At 35.1% G+C, this 24,857-nt stretch overlaps 2 protein-coding genes and 1 long non-coding RNA gene across 9 annotated transcripts; 2 read left to right on the top strand and 1 right to left on the bottom strand.

The window, feature by feature from the left end:
- The first annotated feature begins 184 nt into the window (after positions 1-184).
- On the top strand, positions 185-17,889 carry LOC117607380 (solute carrier family 2, facilitated glucose transporter member 1). 6 transcript variants are annotated; one of them, XM_034331016.2, is made up of 8 exons: positions 5,237-5,648; positions 6,788-6,818; positions 6,893-6,952; positions 7,026-7,049; positions 13,366-13,464; positions 13,803-14,367; positions 14,666-15,066; positions 15,188-17,889. In XM_034331016.2, the coding sequence occupies exons 2-8, from the start codon at positions 6,798-6,800 to the stop codon at positions 15,533-15,535; spliced, it is 1,518 nt and encodes a 505-aa protein (XP_034186907.1). In that variant the 5' UTR covers positions 5,237-5,648; positions 6,788-6,797; the 3' UTR covers positions 15,536-17,889. The 6 variants fall into 6 exon arrangements, with proteins under 6 accessions (XP_034186905.1, XP_034186904.1, XP_034186906.1 ...); XM_034331014.2 differs by lacking the exons at positions 5,237-5,648; positions 6,788-6,818; positions 6,893-6,952; positions 7,026-7,049 and adding exons at positions 185-511; positions 1,843-2,031; XM_034331013.2 differs by lacking the exons at positions 5,237-5,648; positions 6,788-6,818; positions 6,893-6,952; positions 7,026-7,049 and adding exons at positions 664-885; positions 1,843-2,031.
- On the bottom strand, positions 5,946-12,483 carry LOC117607385 (uncharacterized). 2 transcript variants are annotated; one of them, XR_013063409.1, is made up of 6 exons: positions 10,402-12,483; positions 9,854-10,286; positions 9,564-9,784; positions 7,323-9,471; positions 6,511-6,804; positions 5,946-6,304 (listed from the first exon to the last, which is right to left on the bottom strand). It is a non-coding gene; the product is annotated as an uncharacterized LOC117607385 (long non-coding RNA). The 2 variants fall into 2 exon arrangements; XR_004582170.2 differs by having other exon boundaries at positions 5,946-6,804.
- A 602-nt stretch (positions 17,890-18,491) lies between the features above and the next one.
- LOC117607378 (uncharacterized) lies at positions 18,492-24,562 on the top strand. The gene is made up of 4 exons (XM_034331010.2): positions 18,492-19,865; positions 20,763-21,511; positions 21,587-21,805; positions 21,889-24,562. The coding sequence occupies exons 1-4, from the start codon at positions 18,810-18,812 to the stop codon at positions 21,977-21,979; spliced, it is 2,115 nt and encodes a 704-aa protein (XP_034186901.1). The 5' UTR covers positions 18,492-18,809; the 3' UTR covers positions 21,980-24,562.
- Positions 24,563-24,857: the final 295 nt, after the last annotated feature.

The raw sequence follows: 24,857 nt of genomic DNA, 5'->3' as shown, positions 1-24,857 counted from the left end.
GGTGATTTCAGCATTGATAAGCCGCCATTATTTCAGAAATATTGTCGTACAAATTGAACGTCTTTAAATAAACTATTTTTAATGCATACAGTTGGCATCAAAATCAAGTGCATTTTTATGTAATCGGGAACATTAGTTAAAAAAAAATATTCGTAGAAACACGCGATTAAATAATACAGATCTCTTGTTTAAACAAGCATTCTAATTTAACATCAAAGGAGTTACAATAATTTCAATGAATTATAAAAAATTACACAATTTAGTAGCATTTACATATTAATTGCTGCATCGTCTTTGTTCTAGCAAAGTTAACTCCGAATATCCAACGACTTCAAGAAATGTATGCATAAATAAAAAACTGTGAATATCAAAAGTTGTTTAAATTGCAAGTCCGATCGTTGGAAGTTGCCGGTAGGATATACCACCAGGTCAAGTGAAATCAATTGCGAAGTTTAGCAAGAATCAATTGATGTACAAACATAGATAGGAAGAAGTTAAACGGGGAGAAGAGGTAATGCATTAACGTAGTTGTGTTCGCTGTTATAGGAAGTTGGAGGCTCGTCTTAACAACGTACGCGTTAAAATTAAATCCAGCCGGAGGCCGACGGCTACGTCTTGCCGACGGCGACGACGACGGCGATGTCGCGACGCGATGCGTCCTCTAGCTCAGTCTCAAGAGCACACCCTGGGAGTACGGGTGTTCTAATCTTCAAATTTTTTTTTTTTCTCATATTTTTGTGCTTTCATCGGTATAGATTCGACGTTTGCTTTCGTAATTGGCGACGTAAAAGGTGCAGCTTCTGTTATTTAGGAACAATCTAATACCGATTTGCTTCTCTTCATTCTGCTACTTCTTTCTTCACTTTTCCTTCGCTCGGATACGAGGTAATTAACAAAAAATGTCATGCTTTCCTTGTAGTACATTTCAGACTCCCTGTTGACGTCAATGGACCGTGTCCCGATTTTTCGCGGTTGATATTATTGGCTCGGTCGGACTAATATTTTATGACATGCAGAACAAATTTAGATAAGGAAAATATACATTTTTCCTCCCGAAATTTCACTTTTAAATGACAGTTCATTACATCAGAGATCTCTGTTGATTCGTTTTGAAAGATGCGTGAAAAACGTCGACGTAATTACTAATGCAATTAATAGCTTATGACAGGCATTTATTTTTTAAATTCAAGCCATTTAAAAAAAATGTACGATCTTGCTTCAATAACGACACGTACTATTTTAAATTACGTTTGAAGTGAGATTGTATTTGTTAATCCGTTTCTAAACATTTTACGTTTATATCACTATGATGTTACAAGCAAATAACAGGTTCGAACTATAAATAGAATGCATTTTACGCTATAGTTCTCTTGATGACTGTTTCGTTTTTTATCAATTTTCTTCACTGATCGTAGAACGAAATTATCAATCGGAGTGGGGAGTATGTCATCGAGTTACTAGCCTTGATCGTTTGCCAAATAATTGATAGGGAAAGCGTACCGTTGTCACATTCTCGTGCTAATTTTACGTACAATATCTACGACGTATAATTGATAATTGTAATTGTTATCACGATACGTATTTATGTATCTTCAATAATTAATTTAAAAAATGTTTCCGGTCGAAGTATAAACGTGATTTTCGTAAGCTTTCTCCTTCTTTTTCTGCCATTTTAAAGAATACTTTCTACAATATCTTTTATAACAGTTTGTAAACTTCATATCATAAACAAGATACTCATACTTTTTTCCTATTGAGGAAATTAGTAATGCTAGTTTCGTTAAGTCGTTAATTTACGCTTAGATGATTTAAGTATATTTATCTCGCGTGATTTTGCTACAGATGGACCGAGATGACGAGGATTTTGGAGAGGGTTTCATTGCCGAATCCCATCCACTTAGGCCGACGCATCTTTCGGTTCCTCTTAGTGGACGACCTGACTCCAGGGCGCCTAGTATCAGTAGCAGTGTCAGTGATTTGGATGTTCCAATTTATACCAGAGAAACTACTATACCTCTTTCTGCCCAGAGAGTAAGTACCTCGTGTTTTCACGCGTCACTGGACTAAAAATGTAATAAAATATTTTAATTTATCAAAGCTTCTTACCGAAACATTTCCTGCCCTTCTGATTTTTTTTTTTTTTAATACTAATAGTACGTTTCATATCTTGTACATATACGTAACATGTAACTAATAAATTGCACGATGCATCAGCATATCTACGGTGATTAATTAATTTATATAACATAGCAACAATGTAACAGAAAACATCAACCTGAATGAATGCGTGATGATAAATCCATACGCAAACACGCGTAGGTAACAGCTGATCTTGAATACTTGGCTACTGAAATTTGCAAGTATGTAAATGATACTAAATGATATAGTAATTGGCAATAGACATGTGCAAACACGAATGTCTCTTACGTGCACGTTCACAGGGGAAAAATAAGAATGACACGCAGACAGTATATTTTTAGATAATCGTTGAAATTTTATCTATTCGAAGACGTTTGTCGAATCACCATTTATTTTGATACGGATATTATAGATTGGGGTATATATAACGCATGAAACCTTCATATTTTTGATAAATGAGCAATAAAATGATACATTGTACGCGTACAACAGCGGTTGTAGATTAATAATGATTGAACAATTTTTTGAATTTTTATTGTTTTTCAACGATAATGGAAATTGGAAGATAAACGATCGACAGAATTCTTTGAAGTAACTATTCTTGACCTTGCGCATCGCAGATCATTGATCGATTCTCTTTCGAGTTCCCAAGCGGATATCGTTGCTTGGAGTAATACATACTTTCATGATCGAACGATCCGCAGTTTCTTCGAATGACGCAAGACGTTCTCTAAACTACTGCACGTAGATACGTATTTGACCCTAGTTAATGGAATTCTAAGCATTCAATTAATATGCCCTTAGTACCTATCGGATAATTAAACGATACTTACCGCTCGCGAAATAGATTCTTTGCATGTTAATGCGTGTCAATGCCGTAAGATTATGAGTTTATACGAAACGTGTGACCTTAAAAAGGTATGCACGATAAGAAGTTTTTGAATTAAATTTTATCCTGTTGTTCTCTATAAAGCTATAAGTATTGTTCGTTTCCCCACGTATAAAGTTATAAAATATTTTTATTAATTTTATAAGCGTCAATAATACGGTATTCGATAGAATAGGAAAGTTCTGAACCTTCTACGATCGTCAACAGGTGGATTTTCCCTTTCATTCAGTTCTGTATTGGGGCAAAAGTCTGGACAACTTATTGACCCAAACAGTGGTTGCCATGTTGGCATTGCATTACAAAAGTAATTCCATTATATTGACATTGGTCGGTCTTATCGTTTTCAAACATTATTTCCTATTTATCTATATTTAAAAATGATAATCGTTTCTCTATAAATAATGCATTATCTTGAAGCACAGTCGGTAAATAAGTTGTGCGTAGAGAACGATTTGAGAACACTTGGTAACCTATGAAACTATTGGTCGATTCAGTGGGTGTGTGCAAGGCGCGTCACCTGTCGGTGTCCTCTAATTCCACGAGATATAATATCGTCTGACGCAATTGGATATGAAAATTACGATAGAATGAACGTAAAGTACGTTCTTTGTACTTCAGATTACATGTATATACTTGACTTATCAAAGTATCAAGTGCATAGATATAAGAAGTACATGATAACTCTCGAAAGAGAGTGTTAATTTTATCATTTTTATAACAAAGATACTTGAAAACCAACAGTACAAGATGATGAATGACGCGTTTGTTACGAAATCCATTAAATCCATATATGATTCATGTATTAATACGTTTTGCTGTCATTTAAAGTTCTTAATTCTTATTATTCATTCAAAACGAATGTCGCTATAAAGAACATTGTACGATCACAAGTTAGAATTAATGCAGGGACGAATATTTAGTACCTTTGGATACCGATGAACGTCACTGCTTTAAAGTAATGAAATATAATTTGAAATGCAAATAATTGTTTTACGCCATCAACGTGTTAAAGGAAATGACTTTGAACTTTTTTCAAATGTACACACGCTCATAAAGAAGGTACATATACTAACATTGAAACATTTTTCCAACAATTTCTACATTTCTCTGCTAAGGAGGTGTGTCGATTTGCATGAATTATGAGTATTGAAGTTAATATTTTAAGTAAAACGAGTCCAATAATATTACTAATACTATTGCGTTTCACTGGTTGCATTAAAAGCAGATATCTAGAAAAGAATAAAAAGAGTAAGATTCTTGGGGGCTCGCCATCTCTCGAGCACGAAGCCATCGTCCGACGCCCACGCTTTAGCGTCATACATTTTTACCTGAGTTAAGATAGCCAAATGCGTTTCAATATTTACTCGCGTGCTTTCCTCTTTATCTATATTTCGATAGTTCGGTAAACATTTGCCGTTAAAAGTGAATTCCACTTGGTTTTTATACACGCACGGAACAATTGTTTATCTAAGTACTTGAAACGAGGTTAGAACGTCGTATCTTACATCCTTTTTGCGTAGGGAACACGAACATCATTTTTTTATAACAGAAAGATCCATTTCATCATGACACAACGGAAGTTGTTTTGATTAAAAGAAATGGAAGATTACAGCGTAGTTTAAATGGTAAAAAAATGCGTGGGAATCGTTTCTCCTTGTATTTAAGTTCAATGGATATCGATCTACCGCGTTTGTCCCAAATAGGAATCTGTGGAGGCGCAGGCTCGACAAAAAGAGCCGAAACCAGAAACCAGTATACCTTGTACCTTACGCGAATACGTGTATTACATTTCACAGAGTATTATTTAATACACTATTCGATGTATAAAAAATGTATGATAAGCAACTAAACTTGCGATTTAGTTTCGTTTCGAAATACCTACTTTGTGATTGTGTATCGGAACTTACGATTGACTTAGTTGTGGCAAAACAAACATCTTGAACGAAATATGTTACGTAAAACCTGATCTTCGCAAAAATTGGGAAGTAGTCGTATAGATATGAACACTTGAATCGCTATTAATGTAAAAAATATGATGTAATATTTACAATGGATAACATTTCGGGTTAATTATTTTTCGAGTGATGAAAATTATATATCAACGGTTAAAGATTACTTTTAGTAATCAAATTTAGTTAGATTGAAATATTCGTAGAGATATCGAACTTAAATTAGCTAAAACGTTATTTTAATTTTAAGATGTGTAACCATACGATCAGGATAGCAAGTTATCTATCCTAAACGATATATAAATATTTCAAGTTGAATCATTATTTTGAATGAACTTTGAGAAATAATTGGATAAAACTACTGGAAAAGATTGGAAGATCGTAAAACAGTGAGATTATTTCATCAGGTGGATCGTCGAATGGTTTGTGTAAGGTTAAACCGGTATATGAGTTTACGGCGGTCCAGTTAGGGATGAAGCAATCCTAGGTTTAGAATTGCAATGGAAGGTGCAAGTAGCGGCCGGTAAATTCGTCGCGCCTGCGCCTGAAAATACAACAAGCGGGACTTCTTGGTCGGCTGTGCGTTTATCCAGGGTGTATAAGCACACGAGGATCGAACACGAACTCTCGGAATAGTCGAGCCCGCGCTTCCTTCGACTACGTCATCGTCAGTGAGTACATACCCTACCCGCTTGCTTACATGCTTCTTCACACGTCCGACTGCATTCTGTTCGCGCGGCAATTCTTGGAACCGATTCTTTCGATTTTAAGAACCATTCAATGAATTTATAAAAATATCCGCTTACAATCGATACACGTTACACGTACGCCATGTTATAGTACACCAAACTGTTGTGTTCTTAATGAAAATAATTATCAACGTATGGATAGATAATTATATTATTTTTAAAATGAATTGCTTTCAAATGTCTTCGACATTTTAATAGAGTAAATATTTTTGTAATTGTACGGAAGTATATGCAGAAACAACGTGTTATCTAGAGGAAACACGTTATTAATGATTACTTTGTTTGGAATTTATCTCATCCTTTGGTTCACAACGATATATCGAATTTATTTATCACAGGTTACGACCCTTGTATATAATATTGAATGATATTGTTTTCTTTTACAATTTACGTACAAGCAAGAGGCCTTGCCGATAACCTCTGCGTGACCTTCTCAATCCTTGTCTTCACGATACTTGTCTATATCTATCGTTACAACATTGTGTTATGCTAAATGGGTTTTAATAACGCACAGGCTCTCGATTAATGTGGTTTCATTCGATTTTCATACTGTTCTACAACCGTATAACAATCTTTTCCTAAATTTAATTTTAATAAATAAAACATGAATACTTAATCTGAGCTTTAGTTAACGAGCTTATGAGTTTTTAATTTAAGTGTTCTATTTTATTGCAATTTAATTGGTCAGAGACAGATAAAAACGGATTAGAAGATTGCGTACCAAGTTGGTCCGCGTCATGTCAATTCATACATGAACTAATCGATAATAAAAAGAAATACTCACGTATATTATTGACAAATCACTGTCAGTCCTTTTCGAGCATATCCGTTCGTGCAGAGTTTGTAATTATTTTTTCATTTTCTAACACGACTCATTACAGAATCATTATCTGTAATTTAATTTGGAGCGTCCATTTTTTTATCTTAATTCTCAATTTTATTTGAATAATTTCACAATCTCCATTCATTTGCCAATATTGATAAATAGTATTTCGTAAAGTACTCATTTTTATCGCCGACATTACGATAATACTTAATTCATGGTCTCTCCTTTTTGCAAGCTGCTTTACGATGGCAACTGAAAAGGATAAGGTATTGTGTAATCTCAATTAGCAAATTAACAAAATCAAAGGGTATTTTAAACACAATTAACAATTTCACTTTAGTCGAACAACGAAATTCAGGAACAAGTTACGACACCAACAGCCTTAACCCCGGCACCAAAGGTAACGAAATTTTTCAACTCTTCTCAAATAGCATTAATCATCTTCTTTCTATTTGCTTTTTTCCTACACGCAGTCTATCGAGGGGGATAAACAACTGGTGAGTATGCAATAGAAAGCGAATAACAATTTTACTAAATGATCTTCTTGCAAGAGTTTGTTAACACGAAAGTGCATTAAATTTTTCCCATATAAAAAAGTATTAAAGTGTAATTCATGAGATGTAAAAGGAGTCTTTTTATGAGATTGTAAAAAATTGTAATCTCTGAATTATGAATTTAGACAGATTAAAGCACTTCATGTACTTTTTATCTGGCTTAAAGTTCAAATTTTGGATAGTGTTGAAAGTGGTAGACGATTACAGAATACATACAGTTTCGGAATAGAAGAGAATCAGTGAGTTGATAAAGGTCGCTTCGTTGTTTTCTCGATTTCACTCCCTTATCAATGTTTATTTTTGCGATGCGAACGACACAGACGTCGTTTATAAATTTATCACAATTTTACGCTACCAGCGGCTACGTTGTTCCACTTAGCAACAATTGTTCTCAATAAGGAAACTGCGATGAAAATCGTCGTCCAATTAATTTTTATTTCGTTGCCGTTCGAGTATCAATACTAAGAAGAATACTAAGTCTTGCACCTTTAACGCATTCATTTTTTCTGCTGCACATATTTATCCAAAAAATTATATTTTTAGAATTTCAATCGGTGAGTCATGAGTGATGGTTAGTAATAAAAGATTAGGTGGAAAAGGTAGAAATTCTTGGGTTAATACGACTCACTGTAGCTTCCTCTTAAATCAGCGATAAGGAGTCCAATGAACCGTGTTTCAATTATCTCGGAAACCTTCTGTCTGGAACGCTATTTATTTTCCCGAAACATTTTGGTTGTTGACCAAAAAAAAAAAAAAGAAAAAGAAAAATTAAACGCGGAGGTGGTAATTTTACAGAATAATTGAACGAGACTAATACGTGCTTAAACTGGAGTAACGTTCGATCCTATGACCGAGAAGGAGAGGGTATATCGTTGTACTTAAAGTACCGAGTAGCTGAAGGTTAAAGGTAATGCGTCGTTCAAACGTTCTCCAGGTTGTACAAGCACTTTGACTTGAATGTTCTTAATTGTAAAATTAGTCTACGCGACGTGTGCGCCATGATTAACAGGCAGCGTCCGGTTTTGCATTGAGACGGTACTAGCCAGTGACAACAATGGGCCAGACTGAAATATAATATTATCACTGGAGTGATTTCGAATTCTCTTAGTCATTCTTCACTGTTTAATCATTGACAGAATAATTTAGGATTATTCAAATAATTTTTTTAAAAGAAACACGAAGAGTTTGAAGTATTCGTTTTTCGACGGTAACGTGTAACATCTGTTTTACAAAGCGGTAGTTATTTTAGTTCGATTCCATTATTCGTAATCGTTATTACGCAAATACTTTGTCAAGCACAGCTTTCATATCGAAGCTGTTTATTTTAATCGACCTTTAAAAACATATTCACTTAACACAACGCGGATGAAACATAAACTTGTTTAGCAAAACTTTGGTTTGCGATCGATGAAATCGAGAAGCGGATAAATATTCCGGAAGGCAAGGACAAACGTAAGAAATCAAGATCCATTGATACAGTATTTGATACGTTTAAACCGTATCGTTGCCTGATTACGTATTTCAATACGCAGCAACAATTTTAATTCTTCCTTTGCTTTTCAACTGAATCTCTCTGTACTTTCTCGATTTTGAATCGAATCGAATCGAATCGCGCGAAAAAAAGAAATCAACGCGCAAACGCAATTAATCGTAGGCTCGGTTAGGCGACGGTCTAACGTGTTAATCTCGATGCTGTATGCATCGAGAACGGTGCTGCGGTATTGGAATCGAGAGAAAGGTGGAAACGGGTATCGTAAGGGTATTGAAAACGGGCATGAACAAATTCCTTTTCTTGCGAGTACTGTTGGGAGAAATGCACGACTGGCGAGAGAGAGGTAGCTCGGTATCGCCCAATGAGATTCGTCGGGGGGTCTTCTTGCTCGAAGCTTCCTCGTGAGAAACAAGGGGGAGAGGGAGATACACGACTGGTTTCGAAAACCGGCTTTCGTCCACTCGCACGAATATCGCTCAGTAGCTTTCAAACACAACCGTGACACGGAACGATTCGGTCGTTCTCTTTCCTTTCACGTCCGTTCGATTCGAACCTGTGTCAATATACGAACGTAAACGTAAACGTCTCTTTAAAAAAAAAAAAAAAAGAAGAAAAAAAAAACAAGTGTTCAAATAGCGCCAACGAAGGTCTAGAAAGATTCGCCATGAATAAAAAGTGGTACCAGGTAAACTATCATTTTCATCCGAATTCGCTTTCAATTTCTGTACCGTGATCGGCGATTGTTGAAAACCGTGAAAATTTGTTCTTCCTTACAAGCCGCTATGGTTCCACTGGCTATTGTGCTTATTTCGAGCTTCTGAATAGGGTGCGAATGGGCATTAGCATGCTACCGTTCAAAGTATCCGCAGATTTCTGAAATACGATACATTTGTATGTGCATTCTAATCAAGCTTCGCTTCACTTTTCTTCAAGAATCAAAAGAAGGGAATTAAAATCGAACTTACTCTCTCACCATTTGAATTGTTGATCCCAGTTGAACGTGTTAAAGGTGACCGAAGCGTTGCCGTTCCTTTTTAGGCGGTCAGGTTCGTTGTCTTTTAAATTCAAAACGAATGCGCGAACGTTGTAATAGTGAAATCAATCACGGTATTCTTGAGTAGAGATTGTTGATATTTATGTTGATAATAGGAAAAAAAAAATTTGATTGTTACCAATAATAGGCGATCTGTTGAATACGAATGTGTTTCAAGTGTACGAGTACAAGAGGGAACAAGATTGTTAAGAAAACGTGTACCTTTCAATGAAGAAGTTTGCATAATATTTGTAATCGAGATTGAATAATATCAATCAATATTTCTGATTTGTTTCACGCGTTAGCTCTCGCAATCCGTTGTCGATCATACTTTTGGATCCAAAGGATATAGGAAATTAATCGAAGATGACAATAATCTGAAACTATGTTAAATACTTGCATTAGGCCAAGGTTGTATCGGTAATCCTGTACTTACGAAGTATGCGCTGTCGCGGCCATATGTGACATTGTGACAATTACTCGAAAACAATGTCGAGCAAAGAATTTCACTCTCCTTTTTTATTTTACTAGTATGTGTCCTGCTTACTATCGCTACAAATAGTCGTGACGAAAGTATCCGTGTACTTGGTATTGGCATTGCTTTGCGTTGCTTCAACAGTTTGATTGTCATGCAAAATTGCCATTCAACGCGCACCTGAAAATAATCGAAAAAACAAGTGTCCGTTTACTCAACGTACATACAGTGTATATGAGAACAGATGTACTTATATTAGAATAATTACCGACGATAAGAGATAAAGGAATGTTACCTTTTATTTTCGTTCGCGTGAAGATCAATTCTGTGAAAATTGAAATTCGAGAATATAAATCAAGTTCTTGAAAAAGAAATATGGTATGACGAGTACAGATTTTAGAACGGTTACGTCAAAGGGTAGGGAATAAAATTTATATTGAACGTTTTATCATTGTTAATTTCGATTACGTACAAAAATGCCTTCCATTTTTAATTCAATCAGTAAAAACTTAATTCTCTATTCTAGATTAAATTTTATAAAGCATGACGTAAACTAATAAATGATGCAATATCGTAATACTTTAATATCATAAATATTAATTACATACGAATAATAATCGGATGAGAGTACGCGCAAATAGGACGAACACGGTCAATCGGTGTATCGAAATTTTTGTTTTCCAATTTTGAAAACGAAAGAAAAAGAATATCGGTTCGTTAAGAAAACGTTCGTTCGTTTCGTGGATCAGTAAAGAATCAAAATATCTGCCGCGACGTTCAGAGCTATTTTTATTATTTTAAAACTAGCAGCGAGAAAAATAACGTAATCCTGTAATAAGGTTATCTTCTGTCGGAAGAACGCGTTGTTTGCCGTGCACGAAACAAATACGTTATTTGTTATAATAAAAAAGATTACCAATATTTATTACGATTTTTATTAATTCTAAACTTGAAAAGCAGAATTGATACGACTCACGTGACGTCAGGACCGGCCCTGGGCCTAGGTAGACTAGATGGCCGCGTAGGGCCCCCATAAGACGATTTCTAAAAATGCAAGAAGAGTGATGTTTACATGAATATTAATCGATGTAATTGCAAATCTAAATTAGTTATACAAGCTTTAATGTTAATTTTTTTTATGTCATATATGTGAAGCCTCGGAGCTCCGAAATTTCAGGGCCGGCCCTGCGTGACATATCCGGTACGATATGAAGTATACAGCAATATTTACAAGTCGATCTTTTAGGTGGTTAGAAAGAAAATTTTGGTTTCGTACCGTTTAAAGAGAAGTGCTTATTCATCGAGCGATCGTGGATCATTGAACTAACAGTTCCCCTTATCGATTTTTCTTTGAAAGTCCCGATAAAATTTTCGCATTCGCATCGTGTTGTAGCTATAATTAGGACGTTAAGTTCGCGACGAGACTCGCACGCTTACAAGAGGCTTGGCACGTTCGACCAATCGACTTCGCTCGCGATCGACACACCTTTGACTCGACCAATCGCGTACGAGAGTTTCGGAGAGCGGGAAATTTCGCTCCTCCGCGTGACACAACGGGTTTATTCCAGAACACTTTGACGTCACACGTAGGACTGGAATGTTTCTTACCTACTACTGCTGCTATTATTGTCATTAACACCACTACTACTAGTCATTAATTCGTCTGTATTATAGATACGTCGGATGTGCTTTTAAACTAATACATTTTTACGTTTGAATGTGAATGAATGCACAATTACGCTATTGCGTGATACGTGCTTACGAAGCAGTTGCCTTTTATATCGTGCTGGTGGTATCATTTTCTTGAAATTATATCTCACTAGTCGATCGAATCTGAGGAAAAAGATAAGTGGCGCTTACGAGTCCGATAAAATATTTCACGAGTCGAGCGACATTAACACGAGATTAATCAAATCTTAGTTTTTAAGTAAATCTTCATAATTCCACAATTTTTTGCTTTTAAAATAGAATACCACAACTAATTAGGAACGATAGATATGCACATATATACGACTAATTATACCGTTACGTATACATATTTATGTGTGATTTTATAGGAAAAGTTGGTACGTTTCTATTAGAATTGCTAACATTGAATTTGAAATGTTTTTTTTACAGCGATGTGAAAAACCAATCAGTGAAAAAATATACACTGGATTCTTTTTCAAATCTAAACTTTCATGGTCACAGATAAAAATAAGTATAATATCATGTCCTTGTCTATTTCCTTGCTTTAAGTTTTCAAAATGTCCACTGTATTGCAAGACCGATTCAGTGAAAACAGTGAAAGTGGCCATGACGATGCTCCTGGATAGAAACAGAATTCTTCTGTAATATCTTAGATAATACGCATATTCATGAAAAAATAAAGAACAGATCACACGAGATATACATGTATTTTTATCCAAGAGCTGGTAGATGTTCTTCGACTGAAGGTTCATTTTCAACGTAGCATCCACATTGAATGAAAATTTATGTACACTTATGAATATTTAAATAGAAAAAAAAAAAAAGTAAAATGATACGCTGCATCCTATTGTATCTGTACACGAACGCGTCTGCATAACACGCACTTTAGAAACGTTATTTTCGCGTTAGAAAAACATAAATATAGAGTACGGTTTATATCCGTATATTATTGTTCGGGAATGAATAATCGATTGTGAAAATAACCGATGGGGGTTCAGAGAGACTTTACTTACCGATTTGAGAAACACTGGCCGGGAGCTTCCTTGAGACACGCGAGTGTGCGTGCGTGTAATTTGTTTAGCGTCTTTGTGTGCGCCATAGCTGTAGCATATAAAAATCCGTGGCGGGGGTACCGACCCGCAGACTGTTCTTTGACACGTGTTTGAAAACATTGGAGGCAGATACTGGTAATTTGCATAAACGTCCGACGGCAAACGTTTCAATCCTCTTCAGTGTGTTTCCAGCCAGTGTGGATTAATCCGAACTTCCTGATGACTTTAAAAACGACCACTTTTAAATTTCCTGTGCTTAAGAAATCGGTAAGAAGCAGCTTTGTAAAGCCTCCTCTATGGTCGACGAAAAATTTTCTTTCAATTAAATTTCTTACATCTGATCAGCCTTTGTTTTAACGTTAATATCGCGTTATCTTTCTAATCGCTGATACCTTTTAACGTTCCACGACGATAAGCTGAAACACAATCATTAATTTCTGGCTACATATTTCTTTTCAATGTATTAATAAATAAAAATTTAACTAAAAAAAAAAAAAAACAATTTTCTATGATCGCAGGGTCTGAACGGACGACTAGCATTCGCCATCGCGGCTGCTGCACTTGGATCATCGTTTCAACATGGGTACAACACTGGTGTCGTCAATGCACCTCAGCAGGTATTTCATAAGTCATAAGATACATCGTCAGCACTTTCTCAAATCTTTTTGACACCGATATTAGCTATAACGTCGTGATCGCGTTTATTCAGGAAGCTAAGCTAAGTATTTCATCGCTAAAATTCCAGAACGCAGTTATTAATTAGACATATGCATATAAAATAATTCTCTCACCATTTAGCAATCGTTATGCATTTTTACACGTATCTACGACGTATCAAATGCTAAGTTAATTTTTACTATCGCCGTGTGTGTTTAACACCTGACGCATTTAGATGCAAGGCCTAATTATCATTAATTATCATTAATTATCATTATGCATCGGTGGTGTGTTGCAGCTTATCGAGGATTGGATCAGTAACCTGAAAATGAATCGCACCGGTGAACCGACGAAACAATCGGAGGTGACGATGATATGGTCGATAGCTGTGTCGATATTCTGCGTGGGTGGTATGATAGGCGGTTCGCTGGTGGGCACGGTAGCCGATCGTTTCGGCAGGAAGGGTGGTTTACTGTTGAACAACATCCTTGTCCTCCTCACGGTCATCTTCGAGGGTTGCGCAAAGACAGCGAAGAGCTACGAGATGATAATCATTGGAAGATTTCTAATCGGTATTAACGCTGGTTTGAACGCTGGTCTAGCGCCCATGTATCTAGCTGAAATATCACCTATTCATCTACGAGGAGCTGTTGGCACCGTCTATCAACTAGTTATCACTATTTCTATTCTGGTATCACAGATTCTCGGGCTAGAACAAATATTAGGCACGGCTGATCAATGGCCGCTTCTTTTATGTTTGACGATCGTTCCTGCGATCTTCCAAGTATTTACACTTCCGATGTGCCCTGAGAGCCCGAAGTACTTGTTGCTCAGCAGAGGAAAGGACATGGAGGCGCAAAGAGGTACGTCTGGAATGAAAAATAAATTATTAGAAACGAATGGATAAAATGAAATTTCAATTTTAAATCGTACCTTGACTCGGCAAAAAGACTCGTCTCCGTCACTTGGTCCAACGGTTAAGAAGTAAAGTGATTACGCACTTTTGGCTGGTAATGTACAGCGATAGAGATATTTTTTTAGAATCTTAATTTTCTTACTTTACGTAAGTCTCGTGTTTCCTTATTAATGCTGATAAACAAACTCTCTTTCTATTAATTAGAGCGAAACATTTATCTGTAACGAGATGATTGTTTGTTGCAGCTTTGTCCTGGCTACGTGGCACGCTCGAAGTTCACGATGAAATGGAGGAAATGAGGGCGGAATACGAATCAGTGAAACTTGTGCCAAAGGTCACTCTGAAAGAACTGTTTGTAAATCCTGCTCTTAGGATTCCATTGATGATCGCGATTATGATTATGTTTGCGCAACAACTGTCCGGTATAAATGCCGTAATGTTCTTCTCGACGAAGATATTCATGATGGCACAGTTGGATAAAAATGCGGCTCAAAATGCGACCATGGGAGTCGGAGCGATGAACGTTGTAATGACTTTTATTTCTTTGATACTCGTTGAAAGGGCTGGAAGGAAAACGTTGCTTCTTATTGGATTTGGCGGAATGTTTATCGATACAGCTTTGCTTGCTATTTGTCTTGTTTTTGCAGTAAGTATACCAGTCACACCTAGACAATTATAAAATAATAATAACACTTAGATTACCATGTTAAATTTGTGATATATCATTGTAGAGAAAAATGATACTAAACTTGTTGTTGTGTTTACAGGAGACATCTAGTACAGCAGCCTACTTCTCAATCGTCTTGGTGATCATGTTCGTAGTCCTATTTGCGACTGGACCAGGAAGTATTCCTTGGTTCTTGGTGTCCGAATTGTTTAATCAATCCGCGAGACCGGCAGCGACGTCCGTTGCTATCGCAGTAAATTGGACGGCGAACTTCATCGTCAGCATAGGATTTCTTCCGCTCCAGGAAGCGTTAGGTGCTTACGTATTCATTATGTTTGCCGTGATACAAGCATTCTTCGTATTCTTCATCTACAAGAAGGTGCCAGAGACGAAGAACAAGACGATGGAGGAAATTAGTAGCATGTTCCGACAAATATCGTACCAGTAAGAAACACGTATATTATTACGGCGCTTAAGAAATTCATAACAGAAATAGATGAAACCAACTGTTTTTAAAAGGAACGTTTTCAGAGACGAATGAATCGAACGTAGATGTGAATCTCTTTAAAGAAATCGCGACTTGACCATGATGAAATCGAATCTCTTCTAATTATCGTTGCAAAGTTTTAACAAAGATGAAATTTCCTAGATGGAACAATTAGTTGAATAATTTTTTATTTTAACTGTCTGACGAATTAAATGAATATACGAGCTTTTTATTTGTAGTCTACCGCGTACGTTACACGCTGTCAAGTTGCGCATACTTTTTGGAGAAAGTTTGATTTTTAATTGAACGTAAAACTTAGTTCCTATTACTACCGGCACAGTAAACTTATCGCGACAAACGAAAAGCATAATCAGATTATAACGAATATGAGACTCAATTTTACGATTTTTACCGTTCGTTTAGTGAAACAAATTATCAAGTTTCTTTATAACTCTTTTTCCGATTTTCTAGACACTTTGAAGTTCGACCGAGAATCATAGTATTATAACATACTCGAGATATTTTTAGTTTTAGGAAAACGAACAGGGCTCAATTTTAAACGGACGAATATTGTGTTTGTCAAATTACATATTTTTCGAGATGAGAATAGAAAAACCGATTATGTGAAATTATTGATAAGAAGAGAGAGACTAAAGATGACAAAATATTGTAATTTACAGTTCCTTAATACTTAATCGAGGGAATTAATTAATAATTATTTGTTTTTACATTTACTATGACGTTACTGCGTTTAAAAAAAAAAGAGTTAAGAAACGATATTATTTCATCATGATGATAGTAAACACTATTACTCTAGTCATAAGAATACAATATTTTTTGCATTGAATTAAGATACGAGAAATTACCAAGTGACGTACTTTCGTTCGAAAAAAAAGAAAAGAAGAAAAAAAAAAAAGAAAAAATGATTAATAGAAGCTCAATTTTATGATAAATCGCGCTTGTTCAGTTTTCTGTCTTTAAATTCTATTTGTTTGAAACGCCTGATGTAGCGTATTATTGTTGGAACTCGTGAGATTCATTCTAGGATAAATTTTGCTATTAGACATCTTTTAAAAATTTCGTTTGTGTAAACGTTAATGTTTGTATAAACGTTTACGGTGTTGTATACAGAATGCGAAAAATTTCATTGAAACGAGTAAAGTATAAAGGTACTGTAACAATTGTAAATAGAAGTACACGACGTAGGATAGCATTGTATAGTTGTAGAAGAGAACCATATTTATATATTGCATGTAATTAGTTAATTTTTAAATACTATGTACCATTGTTGTTATATTTATTAGATATTTAATGAACATAATGTAAACGGTAACCAAAAAATTAACGTTTAGGATAGAAAAAGCATAGGCAACGTTCCGCCTTAAATCATTGATTGACTGTACAAGTTTTTATTTATCGCGTGCATCTTTGAATCCGAATAATACTCAAATATAGCTATATTCTTGATACTTTAAACAGAGAACGCGTGTTTCTACGGTGTGCCCGATAAAAATGACAAAAAGACATGCTTTTCATAATAGTTAATGATTTTTTTAAAAATCGAACACGCTCAAACGCGTAAAAATCTGCTTATAAGTAGAACTAAAACTAAAGAAATTCTAAGATGTAAGTCTAGATTATATGATGTTAGACTTGTGTCCAATTCCAATATAGTAATTAGGAGAATAGTTCAACTTATGAAGGAATTTTTACGCGATACAATGTACTTGGAAATAACGACTTCCCGTTTTGATCATGTTTTCTTATTTTTAAGAAATATTTATTAAATTATGCGAATCGTTTGAATTGCATAATATAGTATTCTGAAACAAATGATCATATCAGTAAATAAAATACAAATTGAGACAAGCATGATGAAAAGGGAGGAATGATTTATAATATATTCGATTCATTTTATAAATGATTAAGTTAACTCGTAATTGCGAGGCACACCGATGTACTATCTATCGCAAAATAATGCGGAATAGATGTAATAGTAACGCACCTACAGAAATGAATAATTATTTTTGTTTACCAAATTTACTTTGTTCAGTCTGTAAATATCGTTTCAATCAGTTTAAATTTCAACCTCGATTCTTTCTCATCGGTTATTATTGTTGTAAGCTCTTTGCGGTACAATTTATAGCATTTAGCATTAGTTTCTTCTTTTATACGAAAGATCTATATCAATTCTTTAGCTTTGCCGAAGAATTGATTATACATATCTATAAGACGTAGCGGAATAATTTTAAAAATTCGCGCGCATACTGTCATCGTGCGCTGTCGTTTTTATTAGTTACACGTTAGCGATTCATCATTCACATCATTACGATTATTTAAAACATTTTTGCATAGTACACCGGCTCTCACAGTTTATCATAAAACATTCTGGAAGTGTGTAACGCATTATAGACTGTGACTTTTGATGCCAATATACCAATCGATGTAATTAAAACCCTGTGTATTATTGATTATGGAATACGATGGGTATCAATCATTTAATTCATGTATCATCAAATAAATAAAGATTTTCATTAATCTCGAAGTGGATTGAATTCAAATTAAACCGTAAAAGAAACTATCGCGTTACCTTCTGACCCCTTCAAATTGGCAAAATTAAATTGGTGTGATACCTTCCTTTTTTATTTTTCATTTCAAACAACGTTGCGTAAAAGGAAATGAAATGAACGTAGAGCGCATGCGTTTGTTTTTGTTATCCCAAGTGCCGTATCGAATATTTTGCAAATAAATAATAAAAAAAGAGACGCCTACCTTCATTGATATTCGTCGATGCGAAGCGGTTGATCGATGGGAGACGCAAATGAAACGACAAAGTTTTTCGTTGTTACCGCGAGATGTCAGTAGTCTAGGATGCTAGAGGAGGCAGTGAAACGCCGCGCGCGGCTCGCATCGTCCGTCATAGTAAACACAAGTACGAACTTGGACGATAGGTACCTCGTGCACTGCCACTGGCAGATACGCGTTTTGACGGGTGTTGAAAGACGACGAAATATAAAAACGACATCATTTAAATCAAAGTGTTCGAAAGTTTGATCGTGCATGGGATAGGTGAGGGTTATGATATGTGACGGAGCTAAAGAGCGGCGGTGAGGGCATCGTCGTCGGTGAAGGTATTGTCAAGACGCTTAATGTGCGCGGTGCGGGCGCGTGGTACGCTCGAGGCGGCCACAAATGAAGAAGTGGGAAGCCACGACGAGGGTGGTAGAGAGGGAAGATGTCGAGTGGCTCGGCCTCGAAACTCGTGAACGGTGAAAACAAGAAGGAGAACGTTCACGGGTACGAGTACGAGAACAAGAAAGAAACCGTGAGCGGCGCTGCTGGCAGCACTGGCTCTTCCATAGTTCTCACTGGTGATACTAGTAACGCTACTACTATCGTTACTGTTCCTGGTACTGGTACTACTGTTCCTAGTATTACTGGTAACAGTTGTAGTGGTAGTGGTTGTGGTAATGGTGGTAGTGTTTGTTTCACCGGTAGTGGTAACGGTGACAGTGATAGTAATAGCGGTGTTTGCGTTACCGGCTTGACCGTCGGGGGCGTCGTAGGCGTGGAGTTTTGTGACGTTAATTCCGATCTGAAAACAGCGGATAATCTTGAAGAGGTACACGATCAAAGGGATGTAAACGACGTGACGGAATTCGGTGAAACCGTATTTCAGGATCCATACACGGGAACGTGTATCGAGACGCCAGTCGACAGTCTCGCTACTACTACTACCACCACCACCGCCACAACCACCACCACCATCACCATCATTGAACACGACGATCGAACAAGTACGACTGTATCTGCTCCTTGTTACGAAGAAGATCAGGAAGAGGATAACGAGGAGGACGACGACAACATGGTCGCGGCGATGAACGAACACTTGTCTACTACGTCGGCGACTAGCGGCATTCGAAGTAGCACAGTTTCGACAACCACTACTACTGGCAACTCGGTCGTAAACCAGAATAATAGTTGCTCTCGTAATGAATATCAAAACGTTCAAGAGGATAGTAAACCAGCCGCTGGAATACTCAGTTTTCCCTGTGACTTTGACCACATGTATGCCAGCATGACAGACGGTGGAGCTCCGGCAGCCGCCACTGCCACCTCTGCTTTGGGTGTCAGCCCCCTTCGAGGCAACGAACCTCGTCAAAACGATCTAACAGAGGTTAAACACCTCAAAGAACTTTTGCTTCTTCATTTGGATTTGATTCAACAACAATCCGAACAAATTGTCACCAAGGATAAACTTTTAGCTGCTCTACGACAGGAGAACGAAACGGTACATTTCATTGCTCTCCGCTATTCCACTTAATGTTTATTATTACCACTAACGTTCCTTTCCTTCTTTTGTTAGTATAATGCGTAAGATTTATTCAATGAAATACACTCCAAAATATCCGTGTTTATGCCTGTGTATCTCTACCTTTCCCTCTCTTCCAACACTGTTTTCCCGGTTCTTATTCCTCTTGCTGTCATTGGTCGGACGATCGCGAAGGTCAGATTTAATATCGCCACAGGATGGCGCTGTTTTGTATGGAATCATATCTTCGAAACAATGAGCACGTTATTATATGTTTTGCCCAATTCTCGCGCGCAATCTGCCTTTGCGATGACGGTACTTTCGTAATGGAAAATGGAAGAATGTTTGAGAAATCGAATTTATTAAAGAAATAGACGATTTCTTACGGTACCATCACACACGATTTCATTGCCGTTAACACCTTTCGTTAGTTATGTTACGTATGACAAACTGTGGAAGTGATAATGCCTGGAATTCGGAAACAAACCAAAACTCGGCTGCCCTGTCGTTTGTTGACAGTAAATAAAATTGTTTTATACAATTTATCGAAATTCACGTAATTGTTACTCTTCAAGGATTTCCGTTGACATTCGTTTATATTCATCAAAGTTTTCTATAAACTTGTCATTCTTTCTTACAATTGTATTTTTACTGTAATGCATGAAATGTTAATTACAAATTATTGTTAATTTATAAATACTGAACTGTAATTGTAAAGTGTTTGATAATGATGTGTTTAAATAAAATTAAGTATTATATTATCAACAAATGATCTAACTTTCATTAAGATTGGTGCAAAATTGATAGATGTATAAAAAGTTTTTGAAATTATACTTGATGATGGTTTTTTGTAAGCACATATGTTTTATGTTACAGCTTAAATTGCGTTTGGAGCGTATGGATAGACGTGTAAATTTACAAAAACTACGCTCAGAGAACAGTGAAAATTCCATTACGCCAGAACACATAGGAACGTGTTCTCCTCCGACTGTTAATTCTGTGAATGTGCCATCCACTAGCGAACTTCACAGGAACGTTCAATCTGAAAATAATAATTCCCAGTATAACGAAAGTTTTAAAATACGTTTAAATACTAGTGGTGGAATAACGACAGTTAAACAAGAACCAAACGAGAATCAAAACAAGCATGAGACTAAAATAGAGACTGGTAACGATGGTAGGTTAGATTGGGAGGAGAAGAAGAAAAGGAGAACGGATCCAATACCATTGTCCACTGGAAGCAAAAGAAAAAGAGGTGTTTCGTGTTCGTCTACGATCAGCAATGATACGTCTTCGACGGGACACGATAAGACATTAACTCAGGAAACCGGTAGGAAAAGCGATAGAAAAGGAAAAACGATAACGAAAAAGGAATCCTTTCTTACTACAGAAGAACATTATTACACCGCTGTTGGTGATCCAAGTTATACCTTAAGTTTAAAAGAACCTAATCCCGTGGAAAGTGATACATCATTGGAAGTTCCAAATTGGAGGGTGAAAATATATACAAGTTGTTATACGATGGAAGGAACCGAAAATTTGGACGATGAAATTTTTAACAAAAGACATTTAAAATTAGAAAATGATGAAAGGAGAAGAAAAAGATGGGATGTACAAAGGATAAGGTTTGTATTATATTTTCAATAACGTATTTAGTAAATTTAGTGAGTTTTACTAAATATTGAAGCTTCGTTTTTTAGAGAACAAAGGCACATCGAAAAGTTGAAACAGAGACAAGAACGTCAGAATCATCAAGCTACATGTTACAACACAAATCATACAGGACCTTGTCCATCAACAGTTGAAGAAGAAACGGTATCGTCGTTATGGCCTGATGTAGAACAAATTCAAAGTCTTCAAGTGGATCCCCATTTACCTGTTACTGCATTTGGTGCTCCTATCCCTAGTTTTACTCCGAGGTAACGAGTACCAATGTATTGGTGATCATAGAAATTCTCTATATTCGCTTGTATTAATTATAATGTTAATTTTCTGATTCCAGCGAATTTTCTTTACCATGGTTAAATATGACACGATCGAGTTGTCGACGTCCAAAGCGATCAACAGGTAGAAGAAAATCTACTAGGAGATAAGCTTTTAGAGCGGTGGACAGGACTATTTTTGTCTCATAATTTTTAACCTTTGTCATAGACTTGCTCCCTTATACCTTCATTTTTATTTTCTAATATTATATTCTTTTTATTACGTGAGATAGGAGCACCAAAGATATTTTTATTACCTTTTTTTAAAAGTGCAGTCCAGGAAAGGTAACTATAACCAATAGGAGTACCTACTACTTTCTTTTTTTTTATTTCTTACGTATTTGTTGCTACTGAAACTTGAAACTACAGTAGGAAATATTCATCTTGTAATTTGTCGAGATCGATAGGAATCGTTTTATTCGTACAACTGTAACAATGAATTGTCGCGATTTGATAAAAATATTGATTTATTTAATTTTAATCGATATTTATTAATTATATCTGTGAAATCAGATTCGAAATTGTACAAATTAAAATAATCGATTTAAACTTTCAGATTAAATATATTTTTTGCAACTAATCGGATGAAATATAAATTTAATTGATTAAATACGTTCTTGAATATATGTTCAAGGAAATTTCTTACAGAAAAAAAAAGCAGTGTACAATTAATTCGTAGCCCCTTTTCTTTAGCCTTTAATTAATAGAACGGAAAGTTCTTTGTACCTATGAAATGATCCCATCACTGTTTCCAAAAAGTACCACCGGTACAAATGTATTTATCGTATTATATACTTATCGTTAAAAATTAGGATATTCTTGAAACGAATAGTTTATAAACAAGTTTAACAAGTGAGAAATTTAAAACCGTATCAGATCAGATCCAATTAATTTAATTTTTTTCTTATTACAAACGTTAAATACATAAGCGTGTTTGATCTATTACGGTTTTCATACGTCTATAATGTTTGCATTACACTTATTCGTACAAGTAATGCATCCATTCGATAAATCATCTCGGATATATCGCACTCTTTGTGGACCATTGTAGTTTAATAAACATAAAGTGTGTAATTATCTGTAAAAAGTTTAAAAACATTTATAGAAATAACCACTGTCTTCCTAAAACATGAAAGATCGTTTAAAAATTTAGAATGTTTCGATGACTGAAAATAGAAATTTCGCGAAGTGGGAAATCCAGTAACTTACGTTGCTTTAATTCAAGAATATAGATAACATCTGAAACACTTCACGGATTTTAATTTAAATGTAATAATTAGATTAATGAATAAGTTATATCTAACGTAACAAATAGTACATACATAATTATATCGTCCGCGTTTACATCGTAATGTTAAATATTATTTCTATAATTTGATAATTTTTTATTAAACTTAAAAAAGGAAAGGGGTTACGACATGCAATTTTTTTTTTTTATTCAGACAATTGTTCCATAATACTTTTAGGAAGTTGCAGAATCATTTCTCCATTTCTTTTTCATCTTTTATCTTCTTTTTTATAAATCATTGCATTTAATTGTAATTCTTAAAAAGAAAAAATATCAAACGATAAAATGGACTAACTTTTTAATTGTATCATTTTGTTTTGTAATGTGCGACAAGTGACGAGGTACTCGATTCAACCGTCCATGAGAGGTGTCAGAATTTCATGAACCGAAATACTTGACGTTTAAACACGGTGAATATAGTAATTATAATTTGTAAATAAAGAAACATCTTTCCACGTAAACATAAGCTTTCGTTTACTGTTTTATTTATGATAGTGCATATTACCAGCGAATATATATATATATATACACATTGTATATGTATATTTCAAATGACCATATTTTGTTTACATTTAAATAAATAAAATGCGCGTAGCATTTTAGATAAATATTTTAGAAAACAGCATGGAACTGTTTGCGTTATACTCGTTAATTCGATTTTATTTATTTGAAATTTTTTTTTAAATGCACCAAAGATACAAAATAATATAATTTCGATCTATTATTATTAATGTTATTATAATTTTAATTTAATCATGTAAAGCATACGTGTATCTCATTATACAAAAAAAAGAAATTGTTTAGTTTCCCAAATATCTGTCCGAGGCTTTTCCAAATATCGTTTGAAAACTTTTCATTTAAAGTTATTAATAATCATCTGGATATAACTTTAACATTTAGGCGTTAACACGTAGCTATGTATTGTTTTTTTGTTAAGTTTTTACCAATTGTATAAAATGTTTTGGAATTTTGAATTAACGAGATGTTGACAGCCTACATTTATGTATATGTGTATGTATAGCGGTATACAATACGTTTATCTATCTCTACGTGCATGCCAGCGCATGTATATTTATACCATGTACCGCACACTTGCAACTATCAAGAAATGTGTATGATTTTAACTAGATCGATGTATATACAGGGTGATTCATTGATTTTGATCATGTTAAGCGTCTCCGTCGTTCGTCAATGACAGAGGAAAGTATAATAAGAAATTGTTTGGTTCGACCTAATCATTTTTTAAGGTCATCAGTTTTTTGTACAACAACTGGATCACTGACTATGTTTATTAAACAAAATCTTTCTTTTCTATGTACTATATCGTTGTTGAAAGTAGAATATACATATATAAAATTGTATTTCATAGACAATATGTAATTAGAAAAAAAAAAAAAAAAGATAAATGATCCAGAAGTGTTAGAAACTGTGACTTTAAAAATCTTATCTCCATGACCAGAGTTGCCTCCTTGAACCAAACAATTTCTTCGGCGTACAATTTTTTATTTTTTTATGGTATTAATAGTATCAAAATAAATGAACCACCTATGTGTGAGTGTAAACGTACGTATGTGGGTATTTTGCGAAATATATTTATTACGTTGAGTATGATATATAAATATTATACTACATAATATAGTACATGCGTTATTATTATTATGTATACAGGTTGTTCCGTAAGTGATGGATCATTTTCAAGGA

This window comes from Osmia lignaria, chromosome 14, assembly GCF_051020975.1.
Source record: "Osmia lignaria lignaria isolate PbOS001 chromosome 14, iyOsmLign1, whole genome shotgun sequence".
Lineage (NCBI taxonomy): Eukaryota > Metazoa > Arthropoda > Insecta > Hymenoptera > Megachilidae > Osmia > Osmia lignaria.
The sequence above is the reverse complement of the archived record's forward strand: the minus strand, read 5'-3'. Positions and strand labels throughout refer to the sequence as shown.